Raw genomic sequence first — 24,071 nt, forward strand, 5'->3', positions numbered from 1 at the left:
TTTCAACTGTTTTGTTTATGATAATGTGATTTCATTTTGTCTGTTTTCTAATGTGTGTGCGTTGATAAACTGTGTATTTTTTTTATATATTTTTTTTTACTTTCATTTTGTTTATTTTTAATTAAATTATTTTAGACATCATGCGTGTGTTGCCTGTCTCTCCCATGTCTTTTTTTTTTGTTTTGTTTTGTCATTTTATTACATAAAGATGTTTTGTTTTCTCGATTTTATTCGTTTTCACTACAAAATTCATTTCCGAATGTCCACTGTACTGTTTGTTCGTTTGTTTCATCCATCTGAATTATCTACCTTAAAATCTATAAAATAAAATTATGCACCATATTTTTCATTATATAATAATAATAATAGTATAATACTATATACGATATATCATCGTTATCATTTTCAATAACAATATTTTTTATTTTATATTTTTTTTTGGACTTTTTTTCCTTTCACTTTTCAGGGATTCCTTGCGTAATCTCGTATAATAATACTCCGATTCATACATAAAAATCGCATACTCCTTTCGTAGGGGATATAGTCTTAAGTATATTTTATGAATTTCATGTACAAGCGAAATGCGTTCATGCAATATTATGTTTGTATGTATGTATGTTTTTTTTTGCTTTTTGTTTTTTCCCTCAAACAACCTAGTTATTTCATTATTTTGTTAAATCGTCATCTTCTTCATCGAGTTGTTGCTCTTTTGCTTCTTCTTAGAAATCTAATCAACTGTCTTTAAGTATATAATATAATACAAGTAAATACACAATTCTCTTGAGTCGCAAACTGTCCTTGATCTGCCCATGTCCTTCTGGTCCAAAATCCATTCCTCAACCATATTCACTGAAAAAAAATGATAAAAAAAATAGCGTTAGAGTTTTCTGATTTCGTGTAAGTCTGATATGAGTTTTGATGCGATAGTGAAGAAAGCCAGAAGTTCACAAAAGAAAAGCCACTACGTAACAAAAAGAAGAAAAACACAGCATGTTGATGCAAAATAGCTTATGATAATTAGTAGCTTATTTATATAACTTTTGTTCCTTACTTTAATTCAATTGAGATTATTTTCTTTATAATTTCAAATACTTAATTAAGCTACTTATAATCACTTTTTATATAGGCACTTCCCGCTATAAGAATTTTGTGTATTCTCAATTTACGAATTTCAACGATTAGTATGAATTTTGTAGAAAATTCGGGAATTACCTTTATTGCAAATCCATTTGAAATTAGCTCGTTGTAATCATTCATTGTTTATTTTAAACATATTAATTAAACTTTTAATTAATGTTTATAACAAAGCCATTTCCTATGGAATTATAGTAGTAAAGCAATAGTGTTTTTTTTAAAGAAATATTTGGATTTTTAATATTGATTCGTGTTAAAGCTTAAAAGTGATAGCAACGCTTGAGAATTAAATTTTTAGAAGTAAAATTCAAAGTTGTAAATGTCAGGCAACAAAATAGAAATATGAATGGTTTGTTCACATCTATGTATTTTCGCTGCGTTTATTTTTGCAATCGCAATCGAAAGAAGCTGTTTGCTTCGAAATACCGAACGAATATTGGATTCGTTACGAGATAATCGACGCAGCGAACCTGCATAAATGTGAAATGCAGATGCGATCGATAAATGCATGTTTTCGTAATTCTTGATGATTTAGTGTTTAGTTTCATCGAGTTCGATCGCGTTCGTGTGAATAAGCTTGCACAAGACACAAAAAATACACCGAAAGCACATTAAGTATCGTATTGGTATTACGTAAGATCATACCTATTCTGTTCGTATGAGATTTTGGTCGTTGGCTGAAGAATAAAATTGCCCGCTGGTTGACCAACCAGAGATGGGGCGAGACGAAGAGAGAGAGAGAGAGGGGGGGCGAGGAAAATGGCTTGCGTTTGTTAGTAGTAGTAGTATTATTATTATTATTTTTGATGAAACGAAACACTGATGATGAGTGATGCAGCTGTGGATGGTGGTGGGGGCGAGGGAAGCGCACCAATCAAAGTGCCGCTCTTTGATTGGTTGATAAGTTGCTTGATTTTGCTAATTTTGAATATTTTTGTATTCTTTTGCTGCTGCTGTTGTTGTTGGATTGTAGTTGTTGAAGAATTGCAGTTACTGTTAATTTATATATATATATTATATATATATGATGTTTGGTGTTTAGAGCTTAAGGGAATCTAAACTAGCCATAGAACTTCTGCGCGATAGGCCGAGTGAAGGGGGACCACTAACCAGTGACGTGGTTCCGAATAATTTGTACCATCCTATGACGATGTTGCTTAAATTTAGATCATCTAACATTATTTGGGCCACACCCATGAACACTTTTTTGCCTTCTATGCGACCGTAATCTCCCCACACGGTCACCTGAAACAGAATAATAGTAGAGTTTTTGGTTTGATCGCATTCATAGCAATATGGTAATAGTAGTAGTTTAAGTACCTGAAGAACACAGCCTTGGAATTGTTCTCTAAATGCTAACTGTTGCTGATATAAAGGGTCTAAGGTCCGTCGCGCGGTCGTCGTCTTCGCCTTTGCGAGGCACTTCTTCCCGTTCACCAAATACACCTTCACGTACGGAGCTTTTCGTATGCAAATGAATGAAAAGCGTTAATACATTTTCGATCTATTTCTAAATTAAATAAACTGTATTTACCAGGAAGCGTCTTGGAGCCGGTCCTGGCCTGTAATCCGCGCGCTCTGATCACCTCCACCTCCAAGAATCCCTTCTGGTAGCAAAGAGACAACTGAATGTCGCCGAGGGCGGGCGCCCCCAGCACTTGCCGCCCCACCAATTGTCCGGGTCCCAATCCATCGATGAACTCTGCCAGTTGTCCTCCGTCGGCTAGCCGCAGCGAGGGCGACCATCTGGACCGCAACAAAGAACAAACAAATAAAACTGTCTTGAAACTGGCGTTCTGATGGAGGATCAGTAGAGAAAGAGTTGTCGGGGTAGTTTAGTTCCAAAAATAGAATAGAATAGAGTGGGTCATGACACATACAAAATAAAAACACGTACATAGAGAGAAATGTAGAAGTCTGTACTTTTCGGTTTCGGAACCACTAAATTAATCAATGATAGTAAATAAATAGAAAATCAATCAATCAAATGGAGATAAGAGTCAAGTCAAATGATAGTGATATAATAGTACAAGTGGTGGTTATAAAAGGGGTGACGCGGTACAAAAGACTCTGTGATTTAGTTAATCCACATTACCGTGCTCTCAGACGGTGCTAGGGTCAAATACATATTATACAAGCATGCTCTTCTCGTGTGGCGAAGGTAACTAGAAGCAAAACTAGAATAATCTATCCAATAAACCATGCGAGAGGCTACGATACATACCAGAGATAGATGAATATATTTATATATATTTATTTATGATCAAAAGCTTAATTATTGATTTAGTTTATTTTTTCTTTCTTTTCATAATATGTTATTGTTATATTTGTCATCCGCATGCTCCAATACCATAGAATTTACAATATATGTATAAATATTTATATAAATAACAAGAAAAACACCAATCATTCACTGATCCAAAACGAAAATGAGGAAAGGAAAACAAAGATGCGGTTCGTGGCGGGATAATAAAAGAAAATAATAGTTATAGATAAATACACGACAACGAAAGGAGGAGCAACGGGAACGACGATCTGATCGAGTTATTCATTCCACGGGCATATCGTCATTCACCCTCTTGACTGGACTTCGATTAAGATTTAACTTTGAGATGGACTTGTTTTCTGTATTCTTTTAAAGGTGACTTAGACACAGTGGGCGTTGGAGGGAATATGATGTTGGCGGATGAGGAAGGCTACTTACGACGATCCCTCTGAACTGGAGATCGAGTTCAGGCTGGCCGCTCGCTGGCTGGAATCTGTTGGTCTCTGCTGAGCAAACTGAGGTACCACCTCCTGTGACCTCTGAATCGACGGCGACGTCCGTTTTCTACCGTGTCCGGACTCTGTGTGTGGTTTTTGGGGGACAAGAAGGCGGACGTGCCATGTAAAAACGTTCACTCAGTCATAAATCAAAGAAAACAATTCGTCAAAGAACAAAACAAAACAAATCGAAAGCAACAATCCCTCCACAGATACATCTTCATCCCCAAAACCATCAGCATCAATACCATCACCATCGTCGACGTTCAGAGAATCAGGGCTGTAAATTAAATGCATGAAAAAAAAAACCAGCAACAACAAGCAGCGCAGATTATCACAAGATATTAAACACAAAACGAGAACAACGAATGGAAAATGATAAATATAAACAAACAACCAAATATAAGTAAAGAGTTTTTTCGGTTTTGCTCAACACTACATATGCGAACGAAATAAGAAATGATCTTATTATTATTATATATTTATTTTCTCTTCGTGAAACTTCAGTAAAAGCACTAAACCTACCAACCACGTAGATTTGATATGATTAGGAAGTTGTCCCGGGATCAGTGTGTGTCGATTTAAAATTTTAAATAAATCCCTCTGTTTTCCAACTATTCGACAACTAAATCTACAGAATGCATCCGCTACTTGATTAAAATAAATGAAACGTAAACAAATAAATAAGAAAACCCTGAATACTAACACAAATAAAAACAATAAAGAAAAATGAAAACCTAAGTAAAATGCTTTTCGAAGTAAACTAATTGCTTAGCGTTGTCTTACAAATGCAGTAACTAGAATCATCTCTCTATGTACCTAGAATGTTCGGAGTTCACATTTTAATTATCAATTTAAAAAAATAATTTCTTGTACGTCGGTTTTTATTTCGTATGTTCGCTGCCTTCATGGATAAGTGTTTTCTCTTTTTTTGCTTTTTTCTTAGTGGGAGGAGGATGAGGACTACTGGGAGGACGTAAGAAGATCGTGTCTCGTACATCGTCGAAGACATGATTTTCTTCGATGGTTCGGTTATGGATGCATGTGTTGTATGTGTTTTTGGATGCGAACCTATCACCATCCGCAGATAAGTCTCCGTCACTGGAGGCGGATGAACCCTGTTTGGATAGTCTTACATCCCCTGGCAACACCTCCTCTGATCGGTGAACCGTAAACGACGTTTTGCCCCTCCGGCCGAAGCCCATTCGCCGTTTTCGACCTGTTCATATTATATATCACACATTCAAAAGAATCTAACGGTGCGCACCACATAGAAATATCTAACTACCGATCATCGCTCCGTTACCAAATGCTTGGTCTACACCTAATTTACCTGTGGCCGACAGTTGGCTAGTTGAACTGCTCTTCTTGCTGAGCCCAACGAACTGGGCCTGTCTTTCCCTATCCCTGCTCGATTCCTTCCTCGACGTTTCTTTTTGCGGCACCTCAAGTCCATGGATCTGACCCACAGCCGTATCACTTAAACTGCCATCTACAGAAATTCATCATTGTTAATCGACATTTTATTCTTAGATAAAATACTCTAAAACCTAATGTATTACATAATTGTATGAGCAAAACATTTTTTAATTACTATTTGAAAATGTTTCAGAATAAATATTGATGGAATGTATTTTGGGTCTATTGATTGCTAGTTAAGTTACCAGTCTTTTCTTCCGCCGGCGTTTCGTTATTCGAGAGACTCCTAGTGAACTGCCCCCGTTTAACGCTACCATCTCGGTTTCTATTCCTGTGATTATTGTGTTGGTGAAGACGATCCTCCGAGTCCAAGGGTTCGACTCCGACGTCGTCGTTCCTTGTCCTCGTCCTGGCCGTCGACGACTTTCTAGTGTACGCAGCGCAGCGATCGTACTCGGAACTAGCGGGAAGAGAACTATCGTTACTACTACTAGCGCTACGTTTGAGGTACTCTTCGAGAGCTTGCTGGAGGCAATCTTCGAAGTTGTCCTCGTGCAGACTGCCCTCCACTTCATCTCGCAACTTGGCGATGACATTATTCAGGAGATCGGACGTCCACAGCGAGTTGGCGCGCTGCTCCTGCAGTCGCTGCAGGATCAACTGCTGCGCCTGCAGGAAGCGCTTGCCGTGGCCGTCCTGTATGTTTTGATCTAGGGTTTTCGGATAGGTTTCTAAATGGTTAGGACTTTTGCGGTTGGCGAACCTTAAAACGGCGTACAACTTATGAACACTGTGGCTAAACCTATTCGCGGGTTTCGTCGTCGTCAACGGCGGCTTAACTTCCGATGTCCTGCAGAACACAAAGAGAATGCACACATACACACACACGCGTGTGTGCATGTGTGTGTGCGCCAGTGCGTATGTGTGTTTGTGTGGGAAAACATGCAGACGTGCGATTTAATAAATGGAAAAGTCGAGTGGAGGAGGACGGCCTTGGCTGTAGTTGGTGGTGCGACAAAGGCAATCGATATTGATTATAAGACAATGGCCAAGCCAGGTGTGGAGGTGTGTTTGTGTGCCAGCGTGCCGCCTCACCTGATGGTCCTTGAACCTCTGGGCCGTTCGGATTGCGTCGAGAAGGAGCTGCTGGTGACGCTCCCCACCGACTCCATGTCGCTGTCAAAGTCCACCAGGCCCAGTGGATCCCTGTCCCTGTCCCGTTCCGGCGACAGCGATCTCCTCGTCCTCGTGTGTGTTGTGAGATCGCTATCGCTTAAGCCACTATACCTCCTTTCCCAATTCGAACCAGTGCTTCTATACGTGTGGACGTACCTATTAACAATACATATGCCATGTCCACTCCACTTCATAATAACATATCTTTATTGGCTAATGATACAATTATTTCCATTGTTTGAGAAGCAACAAGTATTGACTATTAGCGAAGTGACTATAAAACAAACAATCGTGACTCCAAAATACCACATGCAATTTATAGGGTTTACACCACACGTTCCACTTTTGATCAATTAATCACACGCAATTGGTTGCAACATTAATTTGTATATCTTTTACACGAAGGTTAATCGAAAGGTTCCCAATTTTTTTTTTTGCAATTTTCTCAAATAACATTTTCATCCAATTTAATAAAATAAGTTTCTTGATATTTTTGAAAAAAAATGAGCATAAACGAAAATATGAATTAACTTTGGTTTATTTGCAGTAATTACGATCAAAGACATTTGTAAATAAATTAAGAATATGAATTAATAATACTGACAGCTTTAGCGCTATATACCTTCATGACAGCAAAATTGAATATGGAGCGCGAATTATTCATCCAGAAAATAAATGATAGTATGACATAAAACTTTATAATGGCTGCAGTAAAACTTTCAGTTTTACTTTATACTTCATTTTGAGAACTTTTCAAGGGACCTTCGTATTCTACAATTACGATAATTGTGTGAGCTAAAGTATGCATGAAAAATGTAATGATATAAATGAGAGTTTTACCTCATCCTGTGTCCCCTGGACGACCTCTCCTCCAGATCCTGGGCGACGCGTTCCTGGAGGGCGCGCGCCAAAGCGTGCGGCACTTGGGGAAGCTGCCTCTTCTTCGGTGAACCGGTCGGTGTGGCCGTCGCCGATCTGGACTGGAAGCGGGAGGTATTGTATCCGGTTCCGGTAGTCGGTTGGTAATCGGGTCTCATGTCCGGTGGTGACAATGACCTGTGGTCGGTGACGGCGCGTCGCGGCGACTTCGACCGCGATCTGGACACATGGTGGACGCTGGGCGACTCGCACGGCGCCGCCGAATGCGACCTTTGACCTGCCATATTACTCTGAAACAAGCGCATATACATAAAAACACGATTAGATCTCTCGCCCTATTCCACGTTATCCTTTTGCACCTGCTGAATGAATCGTTGAACCGTTTACAAAGAAAATGTACTCGAATGGTATTAAGATAAGGGCGGATTTTCTTCATTCGCAACGGGCGAAATGTTAACACACCCGCACAACCGAGATTATTGGAAACATTTTGTTTTTTGGTCACGAACCACGTCAATTATGGAAGATTTATCGGGGAAGCCGGAAATTCCTAAAATACCCTGCGGCTTGTTGACAACGCCGAATTTATAGGTACAATAAACGAGTTCTAAGTAACCAAGTATCAAATAATATCAAAATCTAGATTTTACACACACATAACTATTAGTGTTTTATTTTATTTTTATGTAGCAAATATATATTTCTAAAAATAAAGATCAAAAATAGCCTTATTTGTCAAAACAGTTTTCCTTCAAACAAGTCAAAATAAACACGTTAGCAATGAACAAACGCCTGAATGAAAAGCAAGAATCATCAACTTCTAAACATGTGCTTGAGTTTTGCGATTCAATCAAACCCAATTTACCAATAGGTGCTCATACAAAGAACTTGCAGAAACATTTAGTAAAAAGACAAATTATGTTCGATTCTGCAGATTACGAGATGGCTAAACAAAAGGATTCAACGCAACACAATGTTAGCTAATTTGCTTATAAATTAGATAAGAATTATATTTGTAAATTAATTTTTATAGAATTGAAAATAAGCCTTTTGGCCAGCCTATTGATATATATTTTTATTATATGTTAACATTTATTTATGTATAAATTGTACTTTTTTTTCTTCTTCTTATGTATTAATGTTTAGCCAATAAATTATTATTATTATTATTGAAAATAAATTTTAAAAAAAAATCCATTTATTATAAAATCTTTCAATCGTTTGAAATATAAAAATATGAATTGTGAAATTGAATACAGTTTAACTATACTTTTCAATGTAAATAGAAACATTAAGTTGCTTCAATAGAAATAAGGCATCATTTATTATTTAATCAAAAAAGTTTATAATTATAAACCAAATTGTAAATTTCACGAATATTATTGCAATTCGCAAAATATTTTGTTTCTTTGTGCAAAAACAATGCGGTGTTAAATAATTTCAGAATTGAATTGAATTCGATATTAAACTCATCGTGTCGATCATCCGGTATATTATAGGATTTCAACAGTGCTATTGTTCACATGCATTCATTTATAATTTCCAAATGCAAATGAATTGTTATGTGAATATAATTTCAAAAAATATCGATTGAAACGTAACACAGTTTCGTTTATAACATTTATTGCTATTACAAACAATTTTTGTATAAATACCTAACATTCTTCAAACAAAAAAAAATAATGATATAAAATCTCGATATAATTCGCATATTTTTACTAAAAATTACATCACTATATTTAAAAAAAAATCAATTAATATTTAGGAATTATTTTTTATTACATATTACAAAAATAAATTAAATATTTAAATGTGTAAGTGTAAAAAAAAGTTATGGAAGACCTATGAACTATACGAAAGATTATACTATAGAATATTTTTTTTTAAATTTAAATAAATATAAAGTACAAATGTTGATCCACTCAAAAAAAGTTGTAAATAAAATTAATTAAAACTAAATTTATTATAATCATAATTAAAACTTATGAATATAAATATAAATCAATTTATTTATTTCCCTTCATAGAAAATATTGAAAAAAAAATATTGTTATTTAATCAATTAAAAGCTAATTTTCTTAATAAACTGGAAATTAAAAGTGAAGAAATTATAACTTTGATTAAAATATTTGAGAATGCGTCAAAATGCATTCAATTAATACAATGAATATGAACAAATAATTTCAACGAAATAAATTGATCGTCAGTTTTTTGTATGAAACTAATTGGTTTTATGAGAGACAACGTGTTTTTACACAATGGAAAGTTGTGGCAACTATTTTTGGTACAATTCTTCAATAATAGATAAAGCTAATGGATTTTTTACGTCAGGTGTCATCACTGTACCAAAATTGATTTCCAATACAAATCGTATGTAAACTTGTTGTGACTACACTATTACTAGCACTCTACTTACATGTGTCGTATTTGTTTTCGTAACGTATTTATGATTTCATTTTTTTTTCTTGTTTGTTTCGCGATTTTTCATTTTGTTTTATGTAAATTTACATTATATTTTTTTAGATTTGTGTAAGTACTGAAGCGTCGGTGATTTTGGTACTATTTGTTATTACCTTCATGTCATTATCATGCAATTAATCCGCCACGTGCTGTAGCCGCGCACCCACGTACACACATCCGCAGGATGCCGGTGTCTGCGCGCCAACAACGCTGCCTCCGCCACCACCGCCGATCGCCGGCTGTTTTTGACGCGGAGGAGACGCGTGAGCCACTGCCGCCGCCACCTCTACCTCCTCTCCTGCTCCTCCCTCCGCCACTGCAGGATGCGTACGATCCTGGATCGCGATGTAAGCACGAAACTTCTTCATCTCCATCATCCGGCAAGGACCCATTCAGCTGCGCTCGACCCATCCTCCCCCATGGAGGAAGGACTCCGATCGATGGGTTTTTGGATGTTCGCCAAGACTCCTCTATGGGGGGAAGGACGGAGGCGGTGGCGGCGGCTGTTGGCGGCAAGAAAACTCCCTCCGACGTCGCGGTTCTTTTGATTTATTATGTTGCGACAATCTTGGGATCAACTCGCGATCGCGTACGAAAATTAACTTTAAAACACTCTCCCGCAATCATTTAAAAATTGAACATTTTATTCACATTTCTTTAGTTTTTGCAATATAGTATATGACTTGAAATTGTTTCAATAAAATATCTATGCTATTATACTTATTTCAATGTTAATATTTTACATATATTATTTTTTAAATATTTATGCAATTATTAACCTATTTTGTCTTGCATTAACATAAACTTAATTATTATAACAGAAACAGATTTTCAATAAAAATCTTGTTTTTTAATTATTTTATATTTGATTATCCTACACTTTACTTTTTAAGCTATTTCAATATTAAATAAAGTAGAGTAAACTTTGTTGTATACATAACAAATACATATACTTTATTAAACTAATTTAATAATTTAGTCAAAGAAAACAAATATTTATTATTTTCAATTAACAATATAAATTTAGTTTAATTTTTTCTTGATACTTTTAATCAATAATGCATTTTTAGTAAATCGCACATAGATTCTAATTAATATAATAATATATTGATACAATAAGTTAAACTCTTATATTTCACTAGGTTTAATAATGTTTGAAATAATGAAGTTGTTTATAAATATAAAACGTTCACTTATTCAAAAAATCTAAGACACTGCAAATCTGATTTCATCTCCTGCGACCGTTTACGAACTTTTAATAACACTATTAATGCCTGCATCCCGTGTTCCGCAAACACCTCTCTTGGCAATCAACCAAAGCCATTTCGGACATCCCATATTACCTCAACACACTAAATACACCTCCAGTTACAAAGTCAAGTTTGCTAAAGCTTTTAACCAACTCCATTTCGGCTAATTTTCTCGTAATAGCAGTTTGGTCGCTATTAATTTAAAAAAAAAAACAAACATTTATGTTTCGGTCGATATTAAAGAACTTGTATATAAACTTTACATTTTTGATAAAAAAAAAAATTACTACGACAATAAAACACCTCAGAAAGATTCATAAAGTTCATTGGTCTTAAGTAAAAAGTTTCCAATCCATCATTTTGGATATATAGGAATTCCATTTATAATAGCACATAATGTAATTGCAACTAATTGCCATTGAAGTTCATTTTAAAGTAAAGAAGTTATCATTATATCATATTTCACGAATAATTCAAATGTGTTTATTATAATATCGATAAACTGTTTAAGGTGATTAGTAATTATTGAGAGTGAGAGAACAAAAATGTATTCAATAATTATTGGTTTGTGCATAAGTATTTTGTCTTTGTTCACTTAGAATCTAAACTGATTAGAAGTATAGTTTGCACTTACCCTTCGATATCCAGATTGCTGATGGTGATGATGATTGTTGTTGATGGGTGCAGAATGGTTAACATAGGACTGGTGCATGAGATCTTGGTCCCTCCTGGACCTCCGTTCCGTGTCTCTGGGTGGACTAGAAGAGCTGCCCACGCTGCTGACGCTCGCGCCGTCCGCCCCTCGTCGTTCGCGGCTGCCGTCGATCTCGCACTCCGACGGGGTGTCCGAGTCTGAAAATCTAGCGCTAAAAGTTAATACAAAAAATGAGATATAGCCAGAATTAAACGATGAAAGGATGAAGAGGTGGTCCAGTCACAGAAGACCTACCTCGATCCTGTGCTGGGCGGTGACAGATGTTCGCTTGGCGTGAGGGCGACGTCCTCGTGAGGTCCAAGGGTGCGCCAGGTCGGCTGCTCGTCCAGCGGCCACAGTTCGATGACGGTCTCACCCAGGAAGTCGTTCGCTCCGTACCTCACGTAATCCCAGACGGTGATCTCGAGAGCTCTCAATCTCAAATCGGTCCTCCGCAGACCAGAGTACACGAAAGTTTGATTCCACATCGGTTCCGTCGTCCCTTTAAACACGAACGAAAGGAACGCGACTTCAGCATCTTGGAACACAACCAAAACACATCCTCCTCCTGTTCCCCACACTAGGAACAAACCGTTCCAACCCTACCCCACATGTATAACAAACATAGGCCAAAAGATTTGGGGGGGGAGGGGGCGAACGGAGAGAAAAAAAAGAGAAGGAAAAGAAATTGAAAATTTGGTGCGTGGCGGCGTCCGGCTGGCGGCGTCGCGACGCCCGTCCTTAGACCGTGCGGCGTCTCTTTACACTCACTATCCCATGCCCCCCATTGGCATACAACCAAAGATACGTATTCATTTATATCCCGCATCGCTTTTTCCCTCGATCTCAACCACCCATTGATCATATACAAAGAAAAAAGAAACAAATATCCGCAAATTTTCCTACCCATTAATTTTTACATCCATATTATAATATCAGGTCAGCCTTCATCTCAAAACAAAAATTAAAGTTCATTCGGTGTCATTCAGAAAGAAAGTTCAAACAACTCTTGAAATAAAACTATTAGCATTAAATGTATGCACCTGAAACCATTTCATTATTTCTGAGTCTATATTACCCGGCACATCCACAATTTTTAAATTATCTTTCGTATAAAAAAAATCCGAGCATTCGTCAAATACCAAAACATTTTTTTCTCGTCAAACTATGACTGAACTTGAGTTTCGAAACCCTAAAATAACGAATGATACATTCATTGTATCATGACTTTGAGTTACTATACTATATACTATAATATCAATAACTAATTTATAGGAATTAACTTTTTTCTATGTACAACAAACCAATTTTATTTATAATATTAGCATATTGTTGTGATCTATGCGAGAAAATAAATATTATTATTTTAAAAACTTAAATATGTTTTCTACATTTCATAACACACGATCTAATGCGCGAATCAATAAATTATGATAGGCAACTTCTATATCTTACTGTTTTTTTACCATTAAAGCGAATGCTATACATGATTATGCATAAAAATCGAATACTATATTTCAGTTGGTTGAGAATATTGAAATCGCCAATTTATAAATAGGGTTAATCAATGTTTCTTTGAAATTACAGCAACGAAATATCCCTTACATTACGTATTTGGAATTGTCCCAAACAACAAATCAATTGCTATTTAATGAAAATAGTAGAATTGGCTATATGTTCTATAAATCTAGAACCCGATTTCTATTCCATGAACAATGCTATTCTTAAACTTTTATTTTCGAATGAAGATATTTTAAACCTTTAATTTTTGTATAATAATATATGTATTACCTGCTAAAGTTCTTGTTCTGCGTTTGCTCTTTTCCGATCTGTCTGGTAAGAGGAAGAGTTTGCAATAAGGATTGCGAGGTTGATGTGGTGATCTGGGTGTTAGACCAGCAGCGCAGACGATCGTCACAAGCAGCTGCAAGGTGGCAGGTTCGAAACCTAACCTGACCTGGACTCGACCTCCGACGCTGGGCGCCACCGTCGGCGCGGGTCTAGGTCTCTCAGGACTGCCAGGCGAAGTCACGAGGACGTGCGGCCTTTCGTATCCTTCTCCAATATCCGCAGGCCACTGGCTCTGGCCTGAAACCATGAACAAACGAAACTTAAGCCTTGCAGTGATCTTTCAGTGATTTAGAGATTTAGATTTAAACATTAAACCATTAATGATAATATTGTACAAAAAAAAAGAACAAGGAGTGAAGTTTCTTTTCGGTGGATAAAGTGGAAGGATACACATAAACATAGAGTTGTTGCTCCCACGATTTAATACAACATTACAAGAGATCGTTTTTCTTTTGCGGAAGTGAAAGGTTAACTGTTACACACGCACATTAGGAGAACTTGCTCACGGAAATCTTGCTCTTGCCATTTATCTAAAAGAGATATATTGAGACAAATTAAAAATACTTTCATTAGAATATTAATGCTAAAGTATTATATATATAAATAAAGATATTAGAAATAAAATATTATAAAAAAAAAACATCAAGTGTTTGTGTTTCGTAGCTTTCGTGTAAGTGTTATAGCGTGCATATTATAAAAGAAAGGTGTGTTTATGTGTATCACGCTAAGTCACTAATGGTTTAAAAACAAAAGAATGATTTAACAACGCATAGCCTTAGTTACTATAAGCCTTCTCTAATAGGCTGACGGTTCGAGGGGATGGCCTTAGTGGTTCCTCCCTCGCTTTATATTACTAATTATTTATTGGTTGTAACTAAACCGATTTTCGTTTGGTTCATTTAGGTGCGTTTTCATGTACCTCTTTGTGCCACGGACTGCCGCCAGGTGGCCTGAGCGGCCCTCCTGCTTCCCATACTTCTACTGACTATCAACTCCACGTTCGCTTCCTGCTTACTTTCCGCAATGATGTCAGATACCTCCTGGTAACTTTTGCCTTGCAACGGCCGTCCATTCCACTCAATGACCTCATCCCCTAAAAGCAAATTGGAGAACAAAAGAAGTTAGTCATTAAGTGTTCAAAATCCGTGTTCATCTGAAACTCACCGGGTCTGAGCTGGCCCTCCACGTCGGCAATGCTGCCCTTCTTCACCTTCTCGATGATGGCGCCACGTAGGCCTCCATCCAAGATCCTACCGCCGGCCACCTTCAGTCCGAGAATCGCCGCCCCCGATCCGGTATTGTCACGGCCCGCCGCCCCCCGTCTCAAAATCATGTGGCCAATCATCCGAGTGCCATCCGTTGACACTTGCCATGACAACGGATGCTGCACAAAGACAAACATCTTTCCAGAACTATCCGCAAGGGGGAAGCGCAGTGAACAAGATGGTGATTAAAACAGTTCTTTTAATCACCATCCGCCAGGCTTCTCCTATCGTTTTATTTCTTTCTTAATACAGTTTCCGCAAATTACGGCACATCGCGTTTAGTAAATACGAACTGACACGACTGTATTAAGTAAAAGAAACGACAATCATTTCAAGTTTGGATTGAAAATGCCAAGGAAACAACAAATAAAGTAAAAATAAAGCCATGCAACGGCGCCAATTAGAAGCATGCAATATCTACATATTTCTATCATCTTTCTTATAATTTTCCCACTTTCATTCCAATCGTACTTACACACTCTTCGATCCCTAAATGAATTTAAGTGCTGGGAAACGGCTCTACCCGAAAATCGAGTTGCGCGATCTATTGATCTCCGCCAATAGCGAAAACGGAATTACAACGAAACAACATTACATAATATTAGCATGTTGTAGTAGTAGTAGCGGCGGAATGTCCGTGTTTCGGTTCGATTTTCCTGAATTTCCGCGCGCGGCTGCCTTGCAACTAGATGAGATGTAATGACGCAATGGGAAACGGGGAGATACACATAGAGAGAGAGTGAGTTAGAGAAAACGGCGACTACTGAAATTGCTATTATCTAACCAAAATATCACATAATTTTCCTCTATCTTTATGTACTCATGTGTGTGTTGGTGTCTCTATGTCCGTGTATCTTGTGTCGTTACTTGTGTTCGTTACATTCTAAATAATTCAAAACAAACAACAATAAAAAAAAACGAAACAAATGAAACTCTCGTCGTCGTTCACTCTAGTTCGGGAAAACTCAATTATAAAGCAACTAACTCAAAGACATGCCATTTACTGTTTATTCGGGAATAATCCGAGCTATTTTCGTCCCGTCCGAATTAAGTTCGGTTTCAAATTTGCTTTGTGTGTGATTTGAAAGTTCATAGGAGAGGCAGATGCGAAAAAGGAGAAAATCGTTTCTGATTTATTTGCATGAAACCGGAAACACATTCAAATATATTAAATTACTTAATAACAAGATAATTTCAATTTTTTGAGACTTTACGAAATAATATTACCCGGCGCATCCACCAAATTATATCTCAGAAACTAAAATTTTATTTTAATTGATTAATTGGATCTTGAATTATGATTATTTTTCATAAAAAATGTATTTTTAATTATTTCTTATTATATATTAATTATTATTATCTACAAATTTAATTTAAAGAAAAATGTAAAATTATTAATTGTGTTTTAGATTAATTTTACTACACTTGTGCATTTTCTGGTAAGTAAACTATTCTAACTAATTTTTTACAATAACTAGTTACGTTTAACAAATTTATCTAATGTATGCAAATAACTTGTATTCTGTATTTGTTAGTTAATTTCCTCTCAAAGTTGTTTTGTAAATTAGTTTCAAATGGATTAAATAATACTAAAACTATTAAATATGATTGAAGACTGTTTAATTAATTTAATTACTGGCACTTGTAAATTTTTTCCATGTTCCATGCAATTGTCAGCAGAACGTTTTCCCCTTTTACATTTTGACTTTTGGTTTGGATCTTTTGAATGTAGTTGAAAATCAGAGGTGAGAAGGAGGGTCAAGTTCAAGATGATCGCACCTTGGGCGCGTCGCCTCTGGTGGAGTCTTCACTGGACGTGAATGTGGACGATGTATCAATACCGGAGTCCCTGTGCGAATCCTGAGATCCCTGCCGGTCCCAGGCCTGATGATCGAACCTGACCGTCTTCTTTCTCCTCTCGGTGAAGCCGCGGTTGTCCGCCGTCACGTCCTGCAGCGGACGCGGCGCCACAATGTACATCCACTCACCACCACCTAGTTCATCATCATCACAATCATCACATCACAGCATACTTACCCCCCCAAGAAACATTAATACAGGCATCATCATCATCATTGTTACAAGGGATTCGATTTCATTTGATATATTACTTTACTTTGCAAATGAGATTTCAGAATAAAAACAGATTATTGCAATTATTGGACCGATTCATTTTCTATTTGCCGACTTTAAAAAAAAAATGCTTTTCCACCCATTCCCAAAATCGAAAGACAACAGCGATCAACAATGATAAATAGAGAGATAGAAAAACAGAGCAGAGATCACAACATCAAAAAAAATAAACAAAAATAATGTAGGAAATTTTCATGCAACATCATCATCAGTTTCGTTCTCAATTCATCTGTTCTTTTTTTCTTATCTGTATACCACATTTACGTTATTCAGACAATGAAAAAAAACTGAACACAGATAGAAAGACCAACAAAAATAAAGGGAGAAAAAAAATACAAGACATCGTTTAACACATCAACAAGTTTGGAATCTCACCGCTAAAAACATTTTGATTTTCTCATCTAGTATCGCCTGACGACTCAATCTATCCGATATATTTTCGCGACACCCTGTAATGTTGGTTTAAATACGACCTTTAATGATTGCAATTACATGTCCTCTATAAGAATAAGTAAATTATATAATTGTTAATTAATATGTGTAAATGTTCAAAAAAATAAATCAAACCGGAATCGCGTTTTCATCATCATCTTGACTGGGAGCAACAACTTTTTTTTTTCTCTATTTTCTTTTCAGTTTGGGGGGTATGTTTTTTTTTGTTCGTTCGCTTGTATTTGTAGAAGAAAAAGACGAAGAGATGTGGGGTCCCCCGGGACTTACCTTTTTCGCTGTCGCGCTCGTCGCTTCCGTACTCTGGCGTTGATTTCAGGTCCTCTTCAGAGGACGAGAAAGATCGTTGTTGTTGGGGCTGCTGGTGCTTCTTTCCGGAACCGGAGCGTTTGTGTTTCTTGTTGGCGCTCGACGCCGTCGAAATCCGTTGGATGTCCATCGACATCGGTTCCTGGTCCTGATCCGTGTATCTAAAAGTCATTCTCAATTAGCATCCGATGGTTTATTTCCGCTTCCGGCTTTCAGATAGGGAGTGGGAGGTCGTTCTTACATCCTAGGCACTAGGTGGGGATGGGTGCGCATGAGCCCCTCCAGTTCTCCTTGGTAGAACCTGGGATCATCCTCGTTGTAAACGGTTTGGTAGCGTTCGCAGGAAGGCAACTTTGGGTCCTGCTCTGAGTACTGTCTTCGCAGGGTGCTTCCAGACCTCTGGAGCGGTTGGTTCTCCTTCTCGGCGGCGGAATGGGCTCTCTCCAGTTTCGGCCTCTTGTCCGATGGTGCCTGCTGGATCTGATGAGTGGGTATCTCCGTATCCATCGGGGCAGTTCCCACCATCCACTGCCCCGTCTTGCTGAGAAGCTCCTGTTTCTTTCTGCACAATATGCAGACCCAAACCACCTGCATCGCATACACAAAATGATCGTGAAATAATTCATTGCAAATTCAAATATTGCAATATTACAAAATAAAGCCTTTAAAATAAAATACGCATCAAGTTTAACAACAAGAAGAAACAAACAAATTTAGAAGCATTGCTCAAATATTATTAAATTACTAAACATAGAAATCCTTTTAGCAGGAAGTAGTTGCGAATCCGCAAAACGATTTACATAGAAATAAGCTGATTGTGTATATATTGAGATTATCCAAAAGTTTAGCTAGATAATCCAGAGACAATATTGTAGGTTTCATTCACATCCATTCCTTTAATATTTCACTTATTTAAAACGTATAGACAATTTCATTAATCAATCAATAAAATATTCTCAATCAATGTTTCATATACTGAATTTTTGAATGCAGTATTTGATTTATTCGAAATACGTCAATTGCAATTTCATCTTTCGAATTTCAATCAAACTTATTGCAACTTTATTTGAAGAGGTTTCCGTTTTTATAACTCTCATTAACTTCATCCCCCCAGCATAGTATGATCTATATTCATCCATAAATGAGTTTCTTCTGAATTATATATTTTTCATATTGATTTTATTGAAGGTTTCACAATATTTATTATCACGTGTATGTTTATTTGTTACATATAATATAATAATTTATGATAAAATAATTAAATTATTACAGTTATTAATATAATACTTTATTTGTTAAAATATAAATCTAACAAATACAGAATATGTATAAACTTATTTATACAATTTAACCTTCTTATTAAATATAATACATGCATTCTCATATTCACACAGTCTATTAATAATTTGAATCGAGAAAATTGTTAGTATTTTTTTTTAATACACAAACCAATATTAATTGAACTATTTCTACTTTATAGTACTACAATGAGTAACTAAATTGTGTTTACAGAGAGTATGATGAAACTATCAAACATCTAGTAACTTGTGCCGAAATAATGCAGAAATGATTAAATGAATAACAGACCAAAAACATAAGGAAATCTCGTCATTCTTTCTCAATATCAATTTGATTTAAAATTAATTGAATATATTTGAATAATACTTGAAATACGAATATGGTAAAAATCAACTCATAGCAAAAAAAATGATATTTTAAATATTAATATTATTTTATTAGTTCTTTTCGATAGAAAATAATAATTGTGGTTTTTATATAATTTATACTTCGTAACAGTTTAATATATATCTAGTTTTGAATTTGTAATATTTTTATGACACGTTGAGTTTGTCATAACAAAAGTAATGTAGAATGTATTGTTTATTTCGTATCACAACTTAGAAATGACTTAAGCTCATAAATGAACGTTAATCTTTAACGACGCTATACTTTTTCTTAAAGTTATTCAAACTTTACATTGGAGCCATCTTCAAGCTACTCAAATGTTTATCAATGTCTGCTTTTATAATAAACATAAGATGGAGTTGATCATTGTCAATAACTCAAATAAATGATTTTAAAATAATCAGAAAATATGTTTATGAATTATTTTAATTCTTTGGAGATTCTGGTAAGTATTGAATATAAATTAGTTGTAACTTTTTGACAAAATGTATCAAAAAGTTTATATATTTAATTAAATTATTTTTATAAACTATTTCTATATAAATTTAGATTCTGATTAAGTTTGTTCGCCTAATATGCATTAATTAAAATAATTATTCATTGTTGAGTCTAAAGTGCGTTTAAGCATTGTTTAATTGTTAACTTTATTCGTGTAGTTCGTACTGTTTCCATTATTCATATTTTACAATATCCTTGATATTGTCAAAATAGGCTTGATTACATTTAATTTACGGAAATGCCTTTTGATTGTGTAAACAATTGAGATTGAGGTGAGGTTGGTCAAAGGTTGAAGAGCGAAGAGAGTCATGGATGTCGTCTGTCTGTATGTTACCATGTCATTTATGTACGCCATGTAATTGTGGTGTGGTGTGACCGGTGGTGCCCATTGACGGGTTTCGCTGAGCCCGGGACGCGTGGGCTCCGCCGCCCCCGTGCCTCCAGCCCTCCAGGGCCGACGAAGGGACTGGAATTGACGGCAAGAAACAGCTGACGTCACAGGACGTGACGCGCCGTATTGATTCCCAAACACACACACACAACCACTTTGCAACTCACCCTTCACGCCACCTACACCCTGTATCTTGCTCTCTCTCTCACTCACTCATTCTATCTCTGACTCTCTCTCTCTCTCTTGCATTTGGTACAAACCCACCCACTCACTGTATATATACATCTATCTCGCCCTTTCCGCCGCCCCCGCGATCCTCGCCATTCCCTCCCACCCCTTTCATCGCTCAACCACTTCCTGATCCTGAACCAAACCCGAGGCCCCTTTTCTCTTGCCGCCCCCGTGGCCTGCCTCTCCTTTGAACTCGCATCATCCGTCGTCATCATCGTCGTACCCCCTCCGACACCATCATCGACACCACCACCACCGTTGGGCATACTCCACCTTCTTCAATCCCCAAATAAAAATAAAGCATTACTCCATTCACAAATTTCCTAATCTAATTCATTTAGCGGGAAAGAGAAAATAAGTAATCGAAAATATTAGTTTAAAAAAAATACGCTTCTCTTGCTCGCACTCGCAGCATCCTCAAGAGCGCGCTCAAAAATTAACCCTTCCGGTAACAAAGTTAAACCATCCAGAAATACATTAAAAATTTAAAAGCTTCGGTTTCGCTCACGTACATTATGCAACGCAGCCGACATTCACCCACAAACTATGCAAAAGCATTCATTTTTTTGACAAAACGTTCAAAAGAAGTTTTACGACAGGAATATAAAAATAAGAAAACATGTTAACACACTCTAAAAACTAAAATTACATTAAAATGAAAACATGACTATTATTTAAGTATGTCATGTAATTTTAACTATAGTTTCAAGTGTTTGTATGATTAAAAAACGATTTTTTTTTTAAACATTCAATACATCTTCATACACTCTTAATTATTTAAAAAAAAAATCTTTATTGCTATGAACCAAACCTCAATTGAGATTTTTCTGACTTATTTAAAAAAATATTTTAGAATTATAATCAAATTATTATAATTTGAAATACATTTATTTTATTGGCTTACTAAAAGACTGTTCATGTATATTTAATAGTCATACTGAAACTGTAACAATTTAGTTTTATCTTTATTTAGTACCTCTTTATTGATCTGCTACCAAATGGTTTATATAGTTCGTTGGATTATATCCAGAAGTTATATACAGTATTCCCATCGACACAGTTTTATAATTGCTTTCATCCTAATTCATGCATAAACAATTCATTTGACCAATCTCCATTTGATTACTTCAATTTCTATAATATTTCCTCAAAATATAAATATTTTATAACAATAGCCTTTGTTTTTCTTTATCTTTAGATCCAATTATATGAATCTTCGATTTAATAACTTCAAATTATCTAATATCCTTCAATATTTCGTAATATTACAAAGGTTAAAACCTTGCAATTTTATTAATTATAAACAATAAATGTGAATTGAGGTAGTGTTGATGTAAAAGCATTAAGTATTTCTTTTTTTGGATCATTTCTCTTCTGCCCTTTTTTTGTTTCCTCTTTGGCTTCGGATCGATTTCGTGTTTGGTTGGTTGCTGTTGACATTTGGTCCCCAGCTACTACAAGTATATACGGGTATATAGTGTATAAGTGACGGATCATTTCTTCGGGGACAAACAAGAGAACGAGGACGAAAAAGCTCTATGCAAATATATCGGATGGTCACTCACTCCATATGCATTTTTCAAAGTCAGTTTTTAGTAAGCTGATACCTTCTCTCAATTATTATATGTAGTTATCAAGTTTATATCATATATTAAAAATTTAGTATTATAATATTACATACTTATGTAATAAGTATTTTGTAGCTACGAGTATTTCGTTAATGCTTGATATAAAAGTAGCACATTTATGGTCTGGTCATGAAGTGAAGATTGAGACGAGATTAACTGCAAAGTAATTGCGGATTTGCAGACTGAAATAGATTTCGTATTACTCTCGTGATCTGGTTTTGAATTGGAGATTTCCTTTTGGTGCGTTCAAAAAGATAAATATGAGGAGATGCCACGTCACTTAATCCTATTGAAATCTACACAAACGGAACGTGAATGGAGCAGACTCGAAACACTATAATGGGATTGTCCTCGACCTACGACTACCCAAAATCTTATCGAAAACTAGCATCGACCCTACGAACATGTAACTCTGATATCTCAACTAAACAGTGGAATTTCGTATTGAAACAAAATAATGATAATAAGAATAATGAAGAAAGTTGAGTGTACCTTTGTAGATCGCAGCGTGACCTTTCCGCCGCATCGAGCGCAGCACCTGATGGAACAGTAATTGCACAAATGTCCGACGCCATCCGCAAACTTCGTCTTCAGGCAGATGTGACATGTGGCGTCCAGTTCGACACCGGCCTTCTTGTGCTGCTCGCTTCTCGCCCTTATGGAATCCTCCAATACTTGCACCTCGTCCGCCTTCCGCCTAAAACAAATAACAAAGTATAACGATTTATACGAAACTCACACAATTTTAAACTTTATACGAGAAAAAAAAACTCTCTTAGAATATCCCAATATAGATATAAGTTTACCAACTTTATACATAATAATAGAAATACTAGAGCAGAAAAACTTCTGTCTAAAGAACCAATAAATTTTGTAATTATTTTAACCAAAATTAGTAAAATTTAAAATATAAATAAAATTTAAAATATAAATTTATTTGATCATTTTAAATATATTTTGTCAGCATTAGACGGATTAGTGCAAGAATTGTAAGTCTTTTAATTAAAATATTTGTAAATATAATAATTGTTTTAAAAATCCTAAGATAATCTAACCTAAGTTAAGCAAGTACGCTAAAACCTAACCTAAAAATTCAATATTTATTATGTGTAGAATTAAATATATTGATAATGTAATTAATTAATATAAATAAATTCACGTGAACGATCAAAATAAGATTTAAAAGTAATCATTAAATAAATTGAGATACAATAAACATTGTTATTTTTCATCGAATTTTGTAATTTATGCATTAATGCGGTATATTTAGAATAAAGTTAATTTTACTTCGGTTTTGATGTTACACGAGGATATCGATTTTCGGGTGCGATTATGCAGACGGAAGCTGAATCTATAATTAGTGTATCCATGCCATTAGCAGATTTCTATATTCAGTGTATGAATATTAGTTTAAAGGCAAATCCGTTTTGATGATGATGACAATAACGGAATAGTCGGAATTATACTTGGATGATGATGAAGAAGGGAATAAGGAAGAGGGCTACTACATCAATCACGACCACTAAAGATCCGAACAATATATATATATACATTTTTATTTATGACCCGTCTCTGGGACTTAACAGAATTGCCGTCGGATTTCTTTCCTCCGGCACATTTATATAGAGAGCTGATCCTCCGGTTATATAACGAATCAAGAGGCAGTCGGTGTGGTGTGGCATGCATTCGCGCTGCCGGCGATGATGTCTCGAATGATGCGGTTTTTCTTCTTAGACGAACGAAACGTCGGTCATGAATACTAAAATCGCGGATGGACCGGGAAGAATACGAAGCAACATCGAATGAATAAGTTCGAAGTAACGAAAAGTTAAATGGCATTTTCTTAGTTAGTTCC

The 24,071-nt window shown here is 35.9% G+C and overlaps 1 protein-coding gene across 7 annotated transcripts in view; it reads right to left on the reverse strand.

Annotated features, from left to right (window-relative positions):
* The window catches only part of LOC108567147 (regulating synaptic membrane exocytosis protein 2), a 28,756-nt gene continuing 4,685 nt past the window's right edge, over positions 1–24,071 (reverse strand). Inside the window, exons 2-19 of one of the 7 annotated variants that reach the window (XR_001891232.1) lie at positions 22,709–22,913; positions 18,024–18,370; positions 17,744–17,943; positions 16,670–16,884; positions 14,790–15,009; positions 14,545–14,718; positions 13,566–13,862; positions 12,030–12,276; positions 11,715–11,946; positions 7,333–7,661; positions 6,412–6,648; positions 5,562–5,776; positions 5,231–5,389; positions 3,839–3,980; positions 2,669–2,880; positions 2,455–2,594; positions 1,780–2,379; positions 1–849 (exon numbers count right to left, since the gene is read on the reverse strand). Coding sequence is in view for 1 of the 7 variants with exons in the window: in XM_017927446.1 (XP_017782935.1) it covers positions 847–849; positions 2,245–2,379; positions 2,455–2,594; positions 2,669–2,880; positions 4,969–5,116; positions 5,231–5,389; positions 5,562–5,776; positions 6,412–6,648; positions 7,333–7,661; positions 11,715–11,946; positions 12,030–12,276; positions 13,566–13,862; positions 14,545–14,718; positions 14,790–15,009; positions 16,670–16,884; positions 17,744–17,943; positions 18,024–18,370; positions 22,709–22,913 (3,715 nt within the window). In the remaining 6 variants the exon portion in view is untranslated. Of the gene's footprint in view, positions 850–1,779; positions 2,380–2,454; positions 2,595–2,668; positions 2,881–3,838; positions 3,981–4,968; positions 5,117–5,230; positions 5,390–5,561; positions 5,777–6,411; positions 6,649–7,332; positions 7,662–11,714; positions 11,947–12,029; positions 12,277–13,565; positions 13,863–14,544; positions 14,719–14,789; positions 15,010–16,669; positions 16,885–17,398; positions 17,473–17,743; positions 17,944–18,023; positions 18,371–22,708; positions 22,914–24,071 lie in introns of all 7 variants that reach the window. The other 6 variants (XR_001891230.1, XR_001891233.1, XR_001891231.1 and 3 more) reach the window with 6 other exon arrangements.

This window comes from Nicrophorus vespilloides, unplaced genomic scaffold (assembly GCF_001412225.1).
Source record: "Nicrophorus vespilloides isolate i.1.1-1 unplaced genomic scaffold, Nicve_v1.0, whole genome shotgun sequence".
In the NCBI taxonomy this organism is placed as follows: Eukaryota; Metazoa; Arthropoda; class Insecta; order Coleoptera; family Silphidae; genus Nicrophorus; species Nicrophorus vespilloides.